An 18,565-nucleotide genomic window follows, 5' to 3' on the forward strand; every position below is an offset into this window, starting at 1 on the left:
TGGCCGGCATGACTAGACACCAAAGGCGCACGGAATGCTGTTACCTTCCCACCGGAGTGGTCCCTATTTTTCTACTTGCATTTTTACCTGCTTTCAAACTGCTAGGTTGGCAGAAGCTGGGACGAGTAACAGGCGCTCACTCTGATATGCGGCACTTGGGATTTGACCCACCAAATTGCCGACCTTCTGATTGACAAGCTCAGTGTCCTAACCCACTGAGCCACCACGTCCCTACTGAGCCACCCTTATCTGACACCAATTTAGTGTTAAACTTTAGTTAACCAGATTCTTTTGTATAGGCTTGAATAAATTTTCTGTGTTGCAACTGTATGAATGGTCCTTACAAATAGTGCCTAGCAAGAATAGAATAGAATCTTTTAATGCAAACAAACTGAGATTTGTGCAGGAGGTACTTGGTTTGGGAACAGCATATATGAAAAAAATATGTAATCAGAAATTAAAGTGGAACATCTGGTTTCAAAAAAAAGGCAAACACAATTTCAGGCTGCATAAATAGGACAGTTTCCAAATCAAAATGTAATGTTCCTTTTTGTTGAGTTGATCAGGTTGCATCTTGGATGTTGTGACCAATTCTGGGTACCACATTTTAAGAAGGATTTAGCTAGAATGATAAGTCGACAAAGAAGAACAATTAAAAGATTGAAAACCAAAGAGAGACATAAAACTGGGCATCTTTTGAAAAAAGACCAGGTGGGAATCCATTAGCATGTTTTAAGTCAGAGAGAAGAAAACCATAATTTCTTTATTCTGAAGTTCATAAAATGGCAGATTCTAGTTGGTTGTTAAGAAATGAATATTGGCGTAACATCATAAATCTGTATTATGTTTGGCGAGCCATGTTGTTGCTCAACTAAAACAAACAACAAAGTCTAGTAATTTGTGTGTGTCTCTCTCTCTATGTACACATATGCTTATATAGCTCTAGAATCATCCACAGTCATATATTTGAATGATGGGAGATTTAAGACACTCCACATATAGTTAGACAGCATTTCAGGAGAAAGCCATATAAAACAAAAAAAAAAGTTATTTTTCTTCCATTGGAGTACCTCTTAATCTCAGAGCGAGCAAAGAACATGTAGAACTAAGAACATTAAAAGTAAGATTATAAACTGCTAAAAACTGCCTGTTTTTTTTTAAACAACATCTAACATAAGGGTTCTTTAAAAATAATATTTTAAGCCCACATTTCGTATTGGTGTTAACTTAGAAATGCAATTAATTTATCTTTGCAAGCAAATCCAAGAACATATGTTGAAAAAGCTTTCTTGAAGTAGAGTCCTAAGAAATCATGTTTCACCCCTTTTTTATTTCTTCCATTTTTGCAGATTAGAGACACAAAATCATCTGATCAAAAAACAACCCTGTTGCATTTCCTGGCTGATATTTGTGAAGAGAAATATCAAGACATCTTAAAATTCCCTGATGAACTTGAACATGTAGAAAGTGCAAGCAAAGGTAACTCAAAAGATAAAACGCGGAGTAATTTTGATCTGCTAACTTGTGGAAAGTGTTTTGGAACCTTGAATTTTTACCTTGTGGGACTGTGAAAACTGTAATGATGGGTAATGCTAATGAATAGTTCTTTTCTAGCTATTGATTAGGAGAAACCAAATAGTTCGCTTTACTATGGAATTAATAATAGGATACAATACTTAATTAAGTATTAAGTAATAGGATACAATACTTTTCCTATAGGTAGTTCTCGAAGTGTGGCCTGGGGCACTGGGGGTCCTCAAGATCCTTTCAGACGTCTGCAAAGTCAAATAAATAATTTCTTAGTTTTACTTTTGAAACCAGTAAATGTCCCAAAAGGAATTTTTCAAAATGCAACTGAACTTTCTTTGTTTTGCTTGAACACATTTCGCTTCTCATTCAAGAAGCTTCTTCAGTTCTGGGTGAGAATTAAAACGTCTACAAACAAAACAAAGAAAATCCAGTTAGATTTTGAAAAAGCACTTTTGGGACATCCGTGATCTGGATGACTGAGAATCTCCATAGACATTAGACCAGTAAATATTGATGGATATGACCCATGTAAGCTAAGCTATTTGGGGGTCCTCAATCAATTTTTAAAAATTAATCTTTATGTGCAATTAAAATATTCTGTTTTTCTCATCTGATTGAATGGTGAAAATCAGAGCTTTAGCAAAATTACAGATATGTCTCACTTGGGGGCGGGGGGAATAAAAGAAATTAAAAACCTGTCCAATCAATCCACATTTTGGGGGGGAAAGGCTTTGCAAAATGCAAAAAAAAATATAATAGATATTTAGTCTACATAAATTTAATCTTATCTTCATATGATCCCAAAGGAACAAAGCTACAGAATAGACCTTGACAATGTTGTCTATAACTCTACTAGCCCAAACTCCTGACATCGGAAGATTTTGGCCATGAAGTCTATAGGCACACATGGAAAAAATATAAAGGTGGTTGCTAAATTAAATTAAGATTAGGTTAAATGTGGGTCTTATCAATTAAATATAATGAATTTAACAGTGTTTGCCATCACTTATGTAATTAGAAACAGATGGTCGATTCCCTATTGCAGAACTTTACATAGCTTTTATGAATGTTCACCATGGTGCTTATGCTAATTATTCTTCAGTAAAGTTTTGGATCTGAATTGTAGTGGGTCAGTATTAGAGAAAATGTTCTCATAACGAGATGTTTTACTATCCAGGTGTAAATTATAGCGGAGTTCAGGCATGAAATACATTTTGCCGAGTGATCAAAGATGAACTTTAATATAATAGATAAAACACGTAAGCTATTTTTAAGACAACACCTACACACATACAAGCGTCACCACTTTACTACGTAGCTTTGGCAGTTTCACTGAAAAACCTCTGAAGTGTTAAAAGGTCACCTCAAAGGATTGGTAAAGTTTAATTAAAACCACTGCACCAGAAAAAGTGGGAAAGACTTAGGAATCTAAAATCCTGTTTCCTTTAAGATTTTGAATATATTTCAAGTTGAGTTGCTTAAGTTTTCTTATTGTTCATCCATCCATCCATCCATGAAATATTTGGATCTACTCAAGAAACTCATAAACAAACAAACAATTAACATTTCCCAAGACCATACTTAATAAGCAGTGGAAATTCTTGCACACTTTGCAACTGCAACTCAAGGCTTAAGTACTCTAGATAATAGTTGGCATTCACATTTAACAATCCATAGTATGGATTGTATGGAAACCCTTGTCTTCAGATTAGCCTTTTTAAAAAAAAAAATCATAGTTTTCAAAGGATTCCCATTAGTGCCCTTGGCTAGATGTAGCAGCAGATGACAAAAAGCTAAGTAAGATAAGATCTGTGGGACTCTAGAATATCCCAATCTAGAGTATGCCATTTCTGTGTTTTTGCCAAAAAAAGAAATAGTATGTAGATGTGCCCATATAATCACAGAGCTGACCTTGTCTCAAAATAAGCTTTATTTTTTATTGAATATTATAAAATGGAGATGTTCAGGCAGACAGAACCCATGAATTTGGATGGCATAAGGTGTTCAATTGCGTTAATTTTGGTACTATCTACCTCATTTAAAGTACAACATCGTAAGGACACATGCCAGTTATTTTTTATGACCAATTGGGTATCCATGAAAAATCTAAGATAAATTACCTCTATCCTCCGAGTACCTCTATTTTCTTATTTAGGTGCTATTATTATTACTATCATTATGCATTTTTGTTTCTTTATATAATATTTTTACCTTTTTGTCACGAAAGAGAAATGTAAGTCATTCAGCGAGCTGAATGGATCAGAGCAGTATATAAGCCACAACAAATAAAATCAAATACATAACACAAGACAAATATTACAAGCACTAAATAAAAGTAGAATCAATAATAGCCTAAAGAATAGAAAATTAAGCTCTAGACTTAAAATATTTTTTTTGTTTTTTTAAAAATCCAGGGAATATTATGATACCTGCTTGAAAAGATAAAGGTGAATCTCCTTGGAAGGAGCATTCTGCAAATGAATTATCACAAGAGACAATGTTCTCTCTTTGGTTGACAGATACATCATTCCCGCTAACAGAACTGTATCACAATCCTGATATTCATAAAAGCTTTAGCCATAATACATCTTGATCTCTTCTAGATGCCACAGAATTCTTTAGATTACACTGTAAAACTAAAATACCTACCTCTGGGAAGTATGTGTTGAGAAGTTGTTTTTTTCTTTAAGCTTTTTTTTTTGATGGAAATGATGGGTCCTAAGATATTCGCGAAGACAGTGGGAAGTGTTAGAGTTATGATGGTTTTTAAAAAATGCTCAAGGCTTACCAATGCAGCCATGCTGGGGAAAAAAAATTGAAACAATAGAATTATTCCACATGTAGTTGCACAAAAATTGATTAACATACACCTAGCCTAAGCAGACATCACTGTAATGAAATCATAAGGAATCATTTTAGTGGCTTGCACAGGGGAAATCAGAATACTGGATGTCACACTTTTGCAGAGATGAAAAAGAGGATCTGTTTACTAAACAGTCATTGCTATGTGCTTGTGGAATTGCGCAATTGGTTGCAATCAACATCATCATAGTTTAAAGTGGGAGAGACATCATGAGAGAACTTGTTGGGTTTTATTTTTCCTAATGATTTTCATATTTAAGTAGGATGTGTTCATAAAATGTATATTCTTTTGCTTTTTTATAACCTAAAGGAAAGAGGATAAAAACCATGAGACAGGTACTTTCCTGTCAATACTCAATTGCTCAATACACATTAACGTCCACAATTATTGTGAAGAGAGGGGTGGAGGGAGCTAATTAGTATATTCAAATGCAAAATGTTCAGGAAAAGAACTTTTAATCAGTAGAAAATGATGTGTAGAAATTCACAGGGCAAGTGTGAAAGGACATTTGGGGGTCCCTTATTGCCAGCACAAAACTGATCAGCCTCAGCTTTTGAGCTATTAGTATTGACTGACTAAAAAGGATGCTCTGTTGTAGATAATTTAAAGCTGATTAGCTTTAATTGTGTTGCTGAGAAAGGGTGGGCAATACATACAAAAGAAATCATGGTAAAGAGCTCATAAGCCAGATTTCATAATTGGGCTTTTTATTTCTCAATTCATATTGATACTTCTACATGAGAGAAAATTATTATTATTATTATTATTATTATTATTATTATTATTATTATTATTATTATTTAATCCAATTTATATCCCACCCTTCTCCGAAGACTCAGAGCGGCTTACAATCTAAGAAGCACAAACCAATGTGCTTAGCAGTAGCCTTCATTCTATGTATATGCCTGCTTGTTTGGGCTTTCATACACCCCCCAGGCGGCATTATTACAAAGTCAGCTTAATTGCCCCCAACAATCTGGGTCCTCATTTTACCTACCTGGGAAGGATGGAAGGCTGAGTCAACCTTGAGCCTGGTGGGACTCGAACCTGCACTAATTGCAGGCAGCTGGTGTTACTTAAGGAGGCATTAGCCCACTGCTCCACCAAGGCTCTTACTTATGTACACATTGTTTCAATTATTAAAAAAAATAGTTCTCTCTCCTCCCCTCCGTTTGTCAAAGTCAATCAGCCCTACATCTCTGCTCTACTATCAGGTATGTCTCGTTTAATGATAAGAAGGAATAGGGGTGACATGGTAGCAAGAAACAATGGATGAAAACTAATCAAGGAGAGAACTAACCTAGAACTAAAGAGAAATTTCCTGACAGTGAGAACAATTAATCAGTGTTCTCTGGACTTTATTCCAGAAGTTGTAGGTGTTCCAACATGGGAAGTTTTCAAGAAGAGATTGAACAGGCATTTGTCTGAAATGGTATAGGGTTTTCTGCTTGAGCAGGGTGTTAGACTAGAACAAACATGTCAAACACAAGGCCCGGGAGCCAGTTTCATGCGGTTTCATGCGGCCCACGAAGCCATCCTGGAAACAGTGAGGGAACGGCCCCCACTGCCTTGGCCCTGGCCCAGAGACCCTCCTCTTGCCAGAGACCCTCAGATCTGTCCCACTCCTGCCCAGGCCCCCATAGGCACCCTTGATACGAACGATGTAGAGCTGGCCACGCCCACCCAGTAGGCCATACGCACTCTAGCCATGCCCACCCAGTAGGCCATGCCCACCCTGGCCACACCCACCCGGCCCCCTGAGGGCAACCGCCATGCTGATGCGGCCCTCAATGAAATTGAGTTGGACACCCTTGGTCTAGAAGACCACCAAGGTCCCTTCCAACTCAGTTCTTCTGATATTTCTGGTATTCTCTGTATTCTCAAGAGGAGCCCGTCTTTGCCAGTTATCTTTTGTGGATTCTATTGTAAATAAAATATCCGGAGCAAGGTTTTGTTTGTTTGTTTGTTTGCTTGCTTGTTTAACAGCAGGCACACCCTGAGACCTTGTGATACTGAAAATAGTCCAAACAAATTTCCACCGTTCTGCAATATATATAATTAGGGCTTTTTTTTCCTCATAGAACGCTCAGAACGGAGTTCCGGCACCTTTTTTTGGATGGAGCCTTGTAGGGTAGGCAAGGCGGGTTGTATGACATGTGTGAGTTCCGGCACCTTTTTCTTTTACAAAAAAAAGCACTGTATATAATTCAACCCAAGTAAATTGTCTGACTTAACACTTTACAGAGGGAGTGATAAACTGAAAGCAAATACTCCTCTAGTTTACGATTCTTGCAAAGCACTCATCAAATGAAAACAATCTGAATTTCATTCATGTTTAAACAGTCAACCTGGAACATTCAGGAATTATTGTCTTGTTACAGTGATTTCTGTTCATCCGGAGTTTTCATGCTTTGCATTGAAAAGATGCCTGGTACTTAACTATCTCTATGTCTATGTCTATGTATCTGTATCTATCTTTCTATCTATCCATCTATCCATCTATCTGTATATGCACAGCGCTTCTGTTAAACTAAGACTTTTTGAACTTGAGTGCTCTGTTTTTCCTCTGTTGCATTAATGAGTAATGTAAGAGGAAGAACTTTTGACATTTGAGGAGGAGAGAGAACATGCAACTCCTGAAGTGCTAATTAAAATGTTGTGAAACAATATTATCCTCTTTAGTTTTACATTGTTAGTTCTAATGCAGATTCCTTTTAAAAAGCTTCCTAATCAGAATGCACTGGGCCTCTCATTATTTCTCTTGATTTAGGAAAGATGGTCCTTTCGTAATCCTCTTGAAAATGCAAAATAAAACAACTCAGAAATATAAAACAAAATTTCTTTCATGAACGTTTCATTAGTACTATAGAAACAAAACACATCCTCATTTTAAGACTTTCTGTAGCAAAGCAGAGGGGCTTTATAGCTTAACCTAGATAAAATACATTGGGTTGGTGAACTAAGGGAACAGAATTGTAGAGGCTTTGAAGCAGACTTAACTATGTGTTATGACCCAAACCCATGATTTCTGAAGAAGTAATTAATGTGAATATAGAGTAAGAGGTGACTATTTCAAATTTTGTCAAATTTCACAGATGTCTTAGAGGAAAACATAATCATACAATTTATTTCATACAACAAAGACTCGCTTGCAAGGGCAGAAATATAGTCCGGACAAAAATTCAGTAAAAACTAAATTCAGAGCATTTGTATGCCTTAAAGTACAGCAACAACAACAACCCACTGTGTGATAAACAGATTTGATTTAAAGACCAAACAAGCTATAGAATACAATGGCTAGATTACACTATTCTGGACTAAAAACATAGCAAATAAACCCAAAATACACTTGTAAGTTCCAATCTTTTTTTTCCCCCAATCTTTTTTTCTTTGTACAGTTAGTCCCCAACTTACAACTGTTCCTTTAGTGGCCATTTGAAGTTACTATGGCAACGAAAAAGGGACTCACGACTATTTTTCACCCTTATGACCATTGCAGCATCCCCATGGTCACGTGATCAAAATTCAAATGCTTGGCCATTGACTCATATTTATGACAGTTGACGTGTCCCGGAGTCATGTGATTCCCATCTGTGAACATCTGACAAGCAAAATCAGTGAGGAAGCCAGATTCGCTCAACAGCCGTGTTACTAACTTAACATCTGCCATGATTTCACTTAATAACTGTGGCAAGAAAAGTCGCCAATTGGGGCAAAACTCACTCAACAAATGGCTCACAGAAATTTGCCCCTTAATTGTAGCCATCAGCTGAGGACTTCCTGTATAGCTACTACTCAAAAGTTGCAAGTTTAGCTTTCATTACTCCACATACCGTTGTCAGTTAGTGTTACAAAATTAATTTGAGAACTTATTATTAGAACGGGGTTCTCTTTAACTAACGTTCATTTTCTCCTTCCCTCCATGATTTGGCTTGCTCTCGAAGACTATAGAACAATATAGATTTCACATAAACATTCTGTGTGTTTCGTTTTCATTTCTTAGCCAACTTGGCAGCTCTGGGAATAAATCACACCACGGGAGCCAAAAGTATTACTTAAAACCACTATGCATTTAATTCTAAATTTCGCTTGCCAAGAACTCTGCACGTGGGGCATAGAATCAGGCAAAATTCAATCTAAATGTATGCTTAGATTTGGAAAAAAATAAAACGGTGCCCACACAGAGAAAGTACCCAAATCATTTTGATCTGACTCAGTTAGTGTACAGCAGTTTAATTTCAAAAAAGTAACTTGATTTTGACCTCCGATTCAAAAGCTGCAAACCTATTACAAAATAAGCTATATGCATAAAAGGCAACCTTTAAACAAGGCTAACCTTGAGAAACAAAAAAGGAATAAAAATAAAACATTTACAATGTCTTCAAAAGTGTAGGAAATAAAGCTCATCTGGAATTCAATATTAAGAACATGAAATCCATCTAGAGCAGGGGTCCCCAACCCCTGGGCCACGGACCAGCACCAGGCCACGGCATGCCAGCAACCGGGCCACACAAACAAGCAAAGCCCCATCCGTGGGATGCGGGCAGCACATAAAACCAAGCCCCCTCTGATCCGCGGAAAAACCTCTCTCCACGGAACTGGTCCTTGGTGCCTAAAAGGTTGGGGACCTCTGATCTAGAGAATGAAGCTTTCTTTCTTTTATGGAGTGCAAACTTAATATAGTCCCCCCCCCCCAACTTAGTTTGGAAATCATACATTTATAGTTTGGAAGGGTTGTGTTAGGAAGGCTTTGTACACTGTGCAAGAATCCAAATTAAAGCATCTCTACCTGTCAGCTGCCCAACCTCTTCATCCATGGAGACAACCTTGCTGCTTCCTTTGTCATTGGTGGTTCTGTTGAATTCCTTCTGATGTTTAACTGAAACCTTCCTTTCTCTAACTTAAGACCATCATTCCATGTTCTTCTGCTTTGGGAGAAAGAAAGCAGGTGATGGTCAGGGTTTTGATGAGTAGGATTATTTATAGCTATGAACAAAAGGACTGTTTTGGCTTCTTTTTCATTCTTATACATTTTTCAGAAGCAGAGTTAACTCTGTGCCTGAGTTCACACAAAACTAGGATTTTATTATTATTATTATTATTATTATTATTATTATTATTATTATTATTATTATTATTATTACTATTATTCTGTGCTTGGTGAATAAGCTATAGCAGCCTGTTTCGCTAAGGCTGTTCAGCAAAACAAACGAATTATAAGGTTGAACTAAACTTGGATATATTTGGATTGGATAGGCCTATTTAAGCAAATGCCTATTATTTCATTCTCTTTTTGAATGATCAAGCAATTGCTTTATCTTTTATGATACGTTTTGCTCTTTGATTTAATTACATGGCAAGGTGCATGTTATTTATTTATTTCAGAGGTTTGCTCAACTTGCCGTTGCGATTCTGAACAGCGAAAACAGGTTAAACCAAAGAACGTCAATAACAAGAGTAGCTAGCAAGAATAAAAACAACATAATACAAAACACAATGAAGGAGAAACCACTGCTCTATGCCTATTCTCAAACTGCTACAAGGTCGCTTATTCCAGAGGTCCCCAACCTTTTGGGTACCAGGGACCACTTACATGGAGAGAGGTTTTTCCATGGACCAGAGGGGGAGTGGGTTTGTGTGCTGCCTGCATCCCGCAGATGGGGCTTTGCTTGTTTGTGCGGCCCGGTTGCTGCCATGTTGTGGCCCGGTACTGGTCCATGGACTGGGGGTTGGAGACCCCTGGCTTATTCCACACCCTGCCCCAGTACCCATCAGAGGATAGGCATCTCAACAGAGAAGACAGATCTTCTGGGTTCTACCAGATGACCTCATTTCACAGAAGGCACCTACAGCGAGTCCACTCTATTGGATTTTGTGGAATAGGTGGGATTTTGTGAAATACTTGAAAATACGGGATCCACAAAGGACTCCACTTTCTCAGTCTCATTAAATTCCAGTTCTTAAAAAAACAAATAAACAAGCAAACTAGACCATGCCATAGCCACGTTCAAAAGACCTGCACAGAGGAATGAGCATGGAGAGTGGGATGCAAGTGAAATTATCCCAAAGATTCCTCAAATAGTTTTCAGATAAGAATATTCTTCCAAGAGTCTTTCTCTTGAGTCATGCCATATGGTATCTTGTGGAACATGTTCAAAAAAACTCTGTACACGTTCTTCATGGACGTGGGATCGTGTTTTGACTCGAGAGATGATTGATCAGCATTTCTGAGAATTTCATATTAAAACTGTTAAAACTTTTTTTCCTTTTCCCCCCACTTGTATCTTGTTATGCTGCTAAATCTTCACGAACACAACAAAGACTTTGCATTGTATTTCCTGTATCTTAATTTTGTCGTGAGGCTGTTCAGTAGTGAAATAAATTATTTTCTATTCTCACTGCTTGACATATTGTCTGTGTTTTTTATCCAGTGTGTGGTTTCTTTGCTTTTTATTTGCCCCTGAAATGCAGAAATATCTCCTGGTTTTGATTACTGTCTTCTAGCTTTTTTTTTTTAAATTTAACAGTGTGAATGAATTGGGATGCTGTGGGAGGCAGCGAAAGGAGGATTTACAGGAGTTTCATAATGTATTAACTGTGTTTGTTTATTAATTTCAGTTTTATTCATTACACTTAATTGCACCCCTTATACTTATGGGGTTAATTACAGTCCCCTATGGTAAATCTTAATCATCTCAATTTTGGTAATCTCTAGAATAAAACTATTGTAATATGTTGGAATGACCTCAAAGACTGCTTACAAATAGGGAAACAATTATTGAGGCTATTTTAATGGAACCTATAAACATACAACCTAGGTGACCTTTAAACAGTGTTCAACCATTATAGCAAAGTCATAATTATATCATATAGATGGAGAGTTATTTCAAATCCCTGCTAATTTTAAGATGACTGTAAATACATTGGAGAATAATCAGGCACCCTGAAATTCATCCAAAATATTATTGCTGTCCTGAATATGTCCTCGTATTTTTATACTTCTTTTGTCCAATAAAGTACTTTTTAAAAAATCTAAATATCATTAAAAGAGGTAACGTCCCTTAGAGGTTCTGGAGACAGACTGAAATTAGAAGAAAAATGTCCATGCATGAATAACACATACAGCAAAAGAAAACTTGAAATTGGGAAGTTTGTTGAGTAAGACTATTACTTTGTTGATTAATAATATTTCTCTCCTAAATCACCCCCTTCAAAAAAAAATTCTCTAAATGTAGGATAAGATAAATGCTTCCACTGATGATTCTGTTGCAAAGCAGCATATTATCACATTTGTGAACTGTGAATTCCATTTTGCTTGAAGATGTTTAAAAAGTCACTTTGCGAGTTAGATAATGCGGCTTATTACTTAGTCTCTCACTTTTAGCGTGAAGTGCCCTTTATGTGTGCTTACTTGACCTTCCTCTTCTTCTAATTCAGAAATACTGAAGTTCAGGTGTTAATAAATTGGTTTCATATCACTTGTGTTAATGTCTAATTGCTTGTCACCTTCTGCCTTTTAGAGAACATAGGAGAAGAGCCACATTACTGTGCTATGCAAACTGTGATTACAGAGGAAAAAAAGGCATTCAGATACTCCTTTTTATATTTTAATGAACTATCAACCAAGATTAAGCATAGAGAGTCCTGCAGTTTATTTCATGCTTGAAGCAAAGATGAATCATTCCGGGCCACCATTGTATATATATATGTCTTTCAAGAAAACCTTGTTTGAATAGGTACACTACCTGTTTTGGAAATTATAAGCAAAGATATTACTTTCCCATATAATATTAATAATAATCATATGAGTTTACGATCAGATAAAGACATTGAATCAATAATTCATGTCGTGTCATACTGCCTATGATACCATCCATGGTGCCTGGCAGAAACTTGGCAAAAACCAGTTAGTGTCCTTTTCTCATTATTAAATATTTCAGTTTTGGGATTCTCCCCTTATTTTAAATTTAAATCATTTATTTTATTCATCATACTGAGGCAATAAAATATAGAATTTAAACTGTAGGGGGAAAGCTTTATGAAAAAATAGACTAATATCTCTGGAGATGAAGAAGTTTTAATTCTGTTTTGCATGAAGTACAGTATTGGCTTTTTCCATCCTTTCTAACCCTCACAAAACCTCTACGAAGTGACTCATTCAGTCGCTAAGTCATGTTGACTCATTGTGACCTCATGGACCATAGCATGCCAGGATCCTCCGTCCTCCACTGTTTTCCTGAGTCTCTCCAAACTCATGCCCACTAGGTCAGTGACAGTGACTAACCATCTCATCCTCTGCTGTTCCCTTCTCCTTTTGCCTTTTCCAACATCTGGGTCATTTCCAATGTGTCTTTTCTCATTAGGTAGCCAAAATATTTGAGCTTCAGCATCTGTCCTTTGAAAGGATAGTCAGGGTCGATTTTCTTTAGGATTGACTGATTTGATCTCTTTTGACTGCTTTGATCTCTTTATGCGAAGTGAGTATAAGTTGGAAATTCCATTTTTGCATTTCTAGAACACACACACACACACACACACACACACACACATGTTTTGGACACCTATCTATGATTGATGCCTCCATTAAGTTGAAAGAAGAAATTGGACCCAGGCCTCTTCATACTGAACCCCCATTCAAACTTCATAGACCTCTACAAAACATAATTCAAAACATAATTCATTGCTAGAGTATAAAATGTATTTTGGATAAACTTAACACTTGGGAATAATTTCAATAAAAAGCTGTTAAAAACCAAGAACAGATATATAAATATATCTACCAAAACCATATTTCTACCATATATGCCATACTAGTTCTGATTCATATGTCTAAGAACTTTTCATTGCCTTGTTTTTCAGAGATGCAAAAATTATACGTTGAAATTCCAAAACACTTTTGCATCTTTTTCAGCCTCAAAACTATCGTGTGTGTGTGTGTGTGTGTACAGGAAGACAGCTGTGCTATAGTGATTATGTCTATCACCTTTTTAAAAGTTTCCAATAGTGCTCCATTCACCTCTCCTGATTAATAAACCGTTGGCTTTCCATTTTCATATGCTAAGCAAGCCACAGGGTTAATGTGATGAGATTGACAGTCAGGTGACTGCTGTTTGCTGCATTGTCTAAAGTAGCTGCTAATTAACATCCTGGGATTAAAATGCTACAGCTACGGAATTTAGTGCTGCGTGTTGTATTTCCCACCAGTCTGGCAAAATTGGATTGAACAGCCTGTGATTATCATTAGAGCAGCCAGTTGCTCCAGGCTTGTTCTGGAAAGTTCATTTTAAACATTTGACAGAGAAGACATTAGCGCCAGCCGAACTGGAAATAATCTTTCATTGGAAATCAGGTATTCTGGAAAGTATGTAGTTTATGGCAGAAGACTTGAATGCAACGTAAAATGTTTGGTCTTCATCCCCACATTCATCCTTCAGTACACGGAACACTCAAGTGTTGTCATCCATCAAAGAAAGATTCATGCCAGTCTGGTGCCATTAGCTATCCTACAGAAAGTTTGCTTCTGATTTATCAAGGGATTGTTTATCCTGGCAGGTATGAACGAGAGAAAAAGATTGTAGGCCAACAGTGCACAAGATCAGTTTAAATGGATAAAATATTATTTCAAAGCTTACTGCGTCCTTTGCTGATAAAGAGCTAATGGTGGAAGTTTCATGTCTTCATTGTTCATGCGTCACCTCTATTTTAAAAGTTCAATGTTGATGAAAATGCGAAAGGACTAAATTTGTAAATGAATGTATTTCTTTTAAACAAATGTGTAAATGATTAGCATTTACACATGTACAGCCATCCAACTGGTGGTAGTCGTAAAAACAGGCAAGGAAATAACTATCTCTAGCTTCTCATTGTTCTCCAGTTCCATAATTGAAGTGGATACAAAGCCAAAATGAGAAATTATTTTGTTCCTATGATTCTCTTCTTCCTGTGTTGATCTGCTTGATAGACTCATTTATACATGGCCATTTATAATTAAATGTGTGAGTTTTCCACACATTGTAGTCACTATGGCCTCTGAACATGAAACTATACTTAATAATCTAATGATCTCAACTTGTGACTTTCTAAACACTTTCGGGAGGAGCTCGTGTTTAATAAATTTCCAGAAAATTGTCAGGGTTGAGGATGACCTCAAATTCCATACTACAATATAAAGGCTACCATTCAAAAGAAACCCAACACCTTTGATTATTTGGATTATCAACATTTTGCTCTTAATGCTCCCTTTTGAGAAGAGGAGTCAGCTAAACGTCTCATTTTAATATAGCGTTTAACAAACCACTTCTTTATTTGTACCTGCCACAGAGAAAAAGAAAAAAGAAAAATAGTACAATTTAAAATATTTTTTACAAAGCTTATAAGCATACGTATTCTCTCATTTTGAGTTGCCAAAAACATAGCCCTTCTTAAGTTCCTACTCTTTAGGCCAGGGGTCTTCAAACTCGGCCCTTTTATGACTCATGGACTTCAACTCCCAGAATTCCTCAGCCAGGATGCCTGGCTGAGAAATTCTGGGAGTTGAAGTCCATGAGTCATAAAAGGGCCGAGTTTGAAGACCTCTGCTTTAGGCTATTGATCTGGACAAGAAAAGAAGCACTGTTGGCTTGTTAGATTATTATTATTATTATTATTATTATTATTATTATTATTATTATTATTATTATTATTATTATTATTATTATTATTATTATTATTATTATTATTAATTTTATTTGTATACCACCCTTCTTCCAAAGGACTCAGGCCGGTGAACAGGGCAATACATATTAAAAAACAAGATACAAAAATTAAAAACGATTATGTTAGACAACTAAATTCTCTAGGCCTTTGCAAGCCATAAGGTGAACAGTGGATGAGATATCTGCGCTCCTACATAGTTTGGAATTGATTTCACTAATAGTTGAATGTAGAATATATACACACACTGTCTCCATTTTCTTCCATAGTGTGTTTTTTTGTAATCCCTATCTTAAGGACCAAGTATGGGTACCCCTATGCTTAACAAATGTTTGGTCCACAATGCCAATAAATCCTATTGTGGTCTCTGCTGGTTGGGAGTGATGGAGGTTATAACTAAGCACCTAAAATGAACTTGTGAAATCTACAAATTCTGAATGCATCTGTGAACTCATGTGGTTGAACGTAAGAACCTGGCCTACTGAAAGAGGCAGCCAATAACTGCCCTTTTCCAGAAAAGCAGAACAATACATCTTTGCTCTGACAGTGTCCCCCTCCTATTTTGCTTCTGTTCCATAAATACAGTAGCTGTGTTTTATTTGCTTTGCTTTCTCTAGTCGGGTCAAGTAGATAGGCAGGCAAGTAGATCAATAGTGTGCACTCTTTGAGAGTTCACCCTATGCCCGAAGAACCAGTTGTTTGAATTTAGCAGCCAGGTGATAATCTGAAGCTTAACAGACACAAAAAGAACTTGATTGGCTTCTTAGGTGATTTGATCACTCTTAAGATGATGGTTGCAATTCCCCCTTCACTTCTGCTGTTGTAATGCAGTGGAAATTTTATTAGTGCTTTGTTCTTGTGCCTGTTCTCCTTTTATTGCAGAATGCTCTCCTTACAGGATATATTTCATACTATGTACACTTCCTGCTGCAAAGCAATAAAATATTCCCAATGCATATCAAGCCTGTTTTTGTATACTACCAGCACTCTTTAATTGTAGTTGTACATTTTCCCTACCAGGATTTAGGTTTAAATGCTATAATGTCTTTGGAGCAGACACTTGCTTTCACTACTTAGTTAAATTAAGACGCTGGCCTCTTTTTGATTATTAATCTGTGTCACTTTATTAAGTTAATTTAAAGCTTAGTAAAGTTTTAAAGTTTTGCATTGCCGGAAAAGAAATACCTTTGTGTGTGTGTTTGTGTGTGTGTGTGTGTGTTTTCTTAAGTTTGACTCTTGTGATGAATTCTTTTAATAAAATAGTTTATAACACCTATATAGTTCCTATTATCGTCTTTGGCTTGATGATTTTAGTTCTTCTCCATTCTGAAATGCATTTGTGATTGATATTGCTGTGGGTTAAGAATAACTTACAGTCCTGGTTTTTAATTAGACTGTCCCTAATGATACAACGGTGTGTGCAAAGTTTTCAGTTCTTCAGTTTTTTTGTGAGACCAGATATTTAAAAAATGGGGAATAGAGAAGAAGCAAAGAAGTTCAGAAATTAGGGCCGGATACCATAGCCTAATAAAGACTGCAGTTGAGTTGAAAATTGTAGGTCAGAATTTTACCTAGCATTCAGGTAAAAATGGTGTCTCATTTCAGTCTTTTTCCCACCATAAACAAAGTACACAGTAGAAACACAACAGTCACGGTTGTGTTTCTTTGGGTATGAGGCTAGCACCATAGCTGGACATACTTCTACTTTAGGAGACACTACCCATGCACACAAATGTTTATAATAGCTACTGTATAATGCCCAGAGATGTTAACATGGGGATGGAGATTTTATTTTTATTTCCCGATCATGGCAAATTTACATCCTAATGAAATTTCGCCAGATTCCACTGGGCTCTAGGAGAGAAAAAAAACACAAGTTGATTGTTTTCTCGAATCATGTCTAAATAGACCCTTTCGTACTGTACAACCTGAGCAGGTCGGCATTTAATATGTAAACTCAGGGCAGTGAAGCAATTTGAAGTGCAGGTGGAAGTAATCCCCTTCAAATTCATTCAACCTCATCATCAAGGCACTTCTTTGATAAGGATGGAACCCAAGAAGTTTCTATTTGCTTCTTCTTTTTCACTGCATTGTCTCCAAATTATCTAGCAAAGCTTTTTGCCAACTGTTTGAGGTCGTTTAGATTGAACCTGATGATAGAGGACTTGATATAACTCTCAGTAACACATGTGGCTTGTTCTCTAAAATTTGAGGACAAAATTGCTCTCATCTTTCACTACACAGACAGCTCATATCTGAAGTTTGTATAGGATGCCACGTTGATCCCGGTTGGATATTTTCCAATTACAAGGCCCAAAATTAGGGTCGATGTCTTTGGTAGAGTCTTGTCCAGATGGTTCTAGGGAAGCTAGATTACATTGATTTATTTCCAGGGTGAAGATGAGATCATGGGAGAAGGATTCTTTTGGAGTTTGATTTTCGGTTGACCTTAACTTAAGTGTCATTATGATCCCGACTACTTTCTCTGTCTTTAAGCCCTTAAAAGAGCTGTGCATACCACATCCGATTTGGTACTAACCTCCGGATCTGAACAGCTCATAGCTCAGAAATGCAATGTTCATGGAACACTTGCACTTGTAATTATCACCTCCATCTATCATCCGTTTTACTGCAAGAAAGCAAAAGAAGCAAAGTCAGCTGACTCACTGCCTTAATTATGAACTTTGAAAGTCTGTCTGTCTGTATCATACAGAAAACCAAGCAATTAGTGAATCTTATGCTTATTTTTCATAGGTTATACTACCATTATAACATAGCCCCTTTTTTGCATTCTTGCCTCATTAAGCATGATCTTACAATGTCAGTTAATTTATTTCTGAGATTAAATGTCTCATTAAATTCTGGTGAGGCTTGATGCCTTCCTGGGCAAGACTAGTTGTGAAATACTCTTGTATTCAAATTTGTTCTAGCTTTCCCTTCCCAAGTAAGTGAACAGAACAGCCAGAAACGGTTTTCTCTAAGTAAGCTTTTTTTGCAAGATAAAATTTCCAGAAGACAAGGACAAGATTAATGTACAATGGCTTTAAATATGAGTTTTTTATTTTACTTTTCATACTGCTTCAAGGATTTCCTTATTATTGTTGGGTTTTTTTAATCACATACATACCATAAAACAGGAATGGTTGCCTGTTGTGGTATTCTTTATCATAGAGCCACTGTGTTTAGGAACACTGTTCTGATGAATCACTCGGAACCAACATTGAATGTATAGATCAGAGGTGTCTAATTTTGGCAATTTTAAGACCTGTGGACATCAACTCCCAAAATTCCCCAGCAACCCAAGGTTAGATACCTCTGGTATAGATTATAATAATACAAAAGGCAAACAAAGGCCATAAAAATATTAGGGTAAATAATATCTCCTATGGTATTTTCACATTTCTCTCACTGAAATTAAAACAGTAGCTTAAAAGCTATATAACCTGATTATACTTTGGTGGATAAATCATCATTGTGATT

At 36.6% G+C, this 18,565-nt stretch overlaps 1 protein-coding gene across 6 annotated transcripts in view; it reads left to right on the top strand.

Annotated features, from left to right (window-relative positions):
• The window catches only part of DIAPH2 (diaphanous related formin 2), a 240,609-nt gene that overhangs the window by 112,277 nt on the left and 109,767 nt on the right, over positions 1-18,565 (top strand). For 5 of the 6 annotated variants that reach the window (XM_083371796.1, XM_083371801.1, XM_083371797.1 and 2 more), the window contains one exon: positions 1,350-1,479. In XM_083371796.1, the coding sequence (XP_083227922.1) occupies positions 1,350-1,479 (130 nt within the window). Of the gene's footprint in view, positions 1-1,349; positions 1,480-9,778; positions 11,686-18,565 lie in introns of those variants that run through there. The other variant, XM_083371799.1, reaches the window with a different exon arrangement.

Source organism: Vipera ursinii, assembly GCF_947247035.1.
Source record: "Vipera ursinii genome assembly, chromosome: 12".
Lineage (NCBI taxonomy): Eukaryota > Metazoa > Chordata > Lepidosauria > Squamata > Viperidae > Vipera > Vipera ursinii.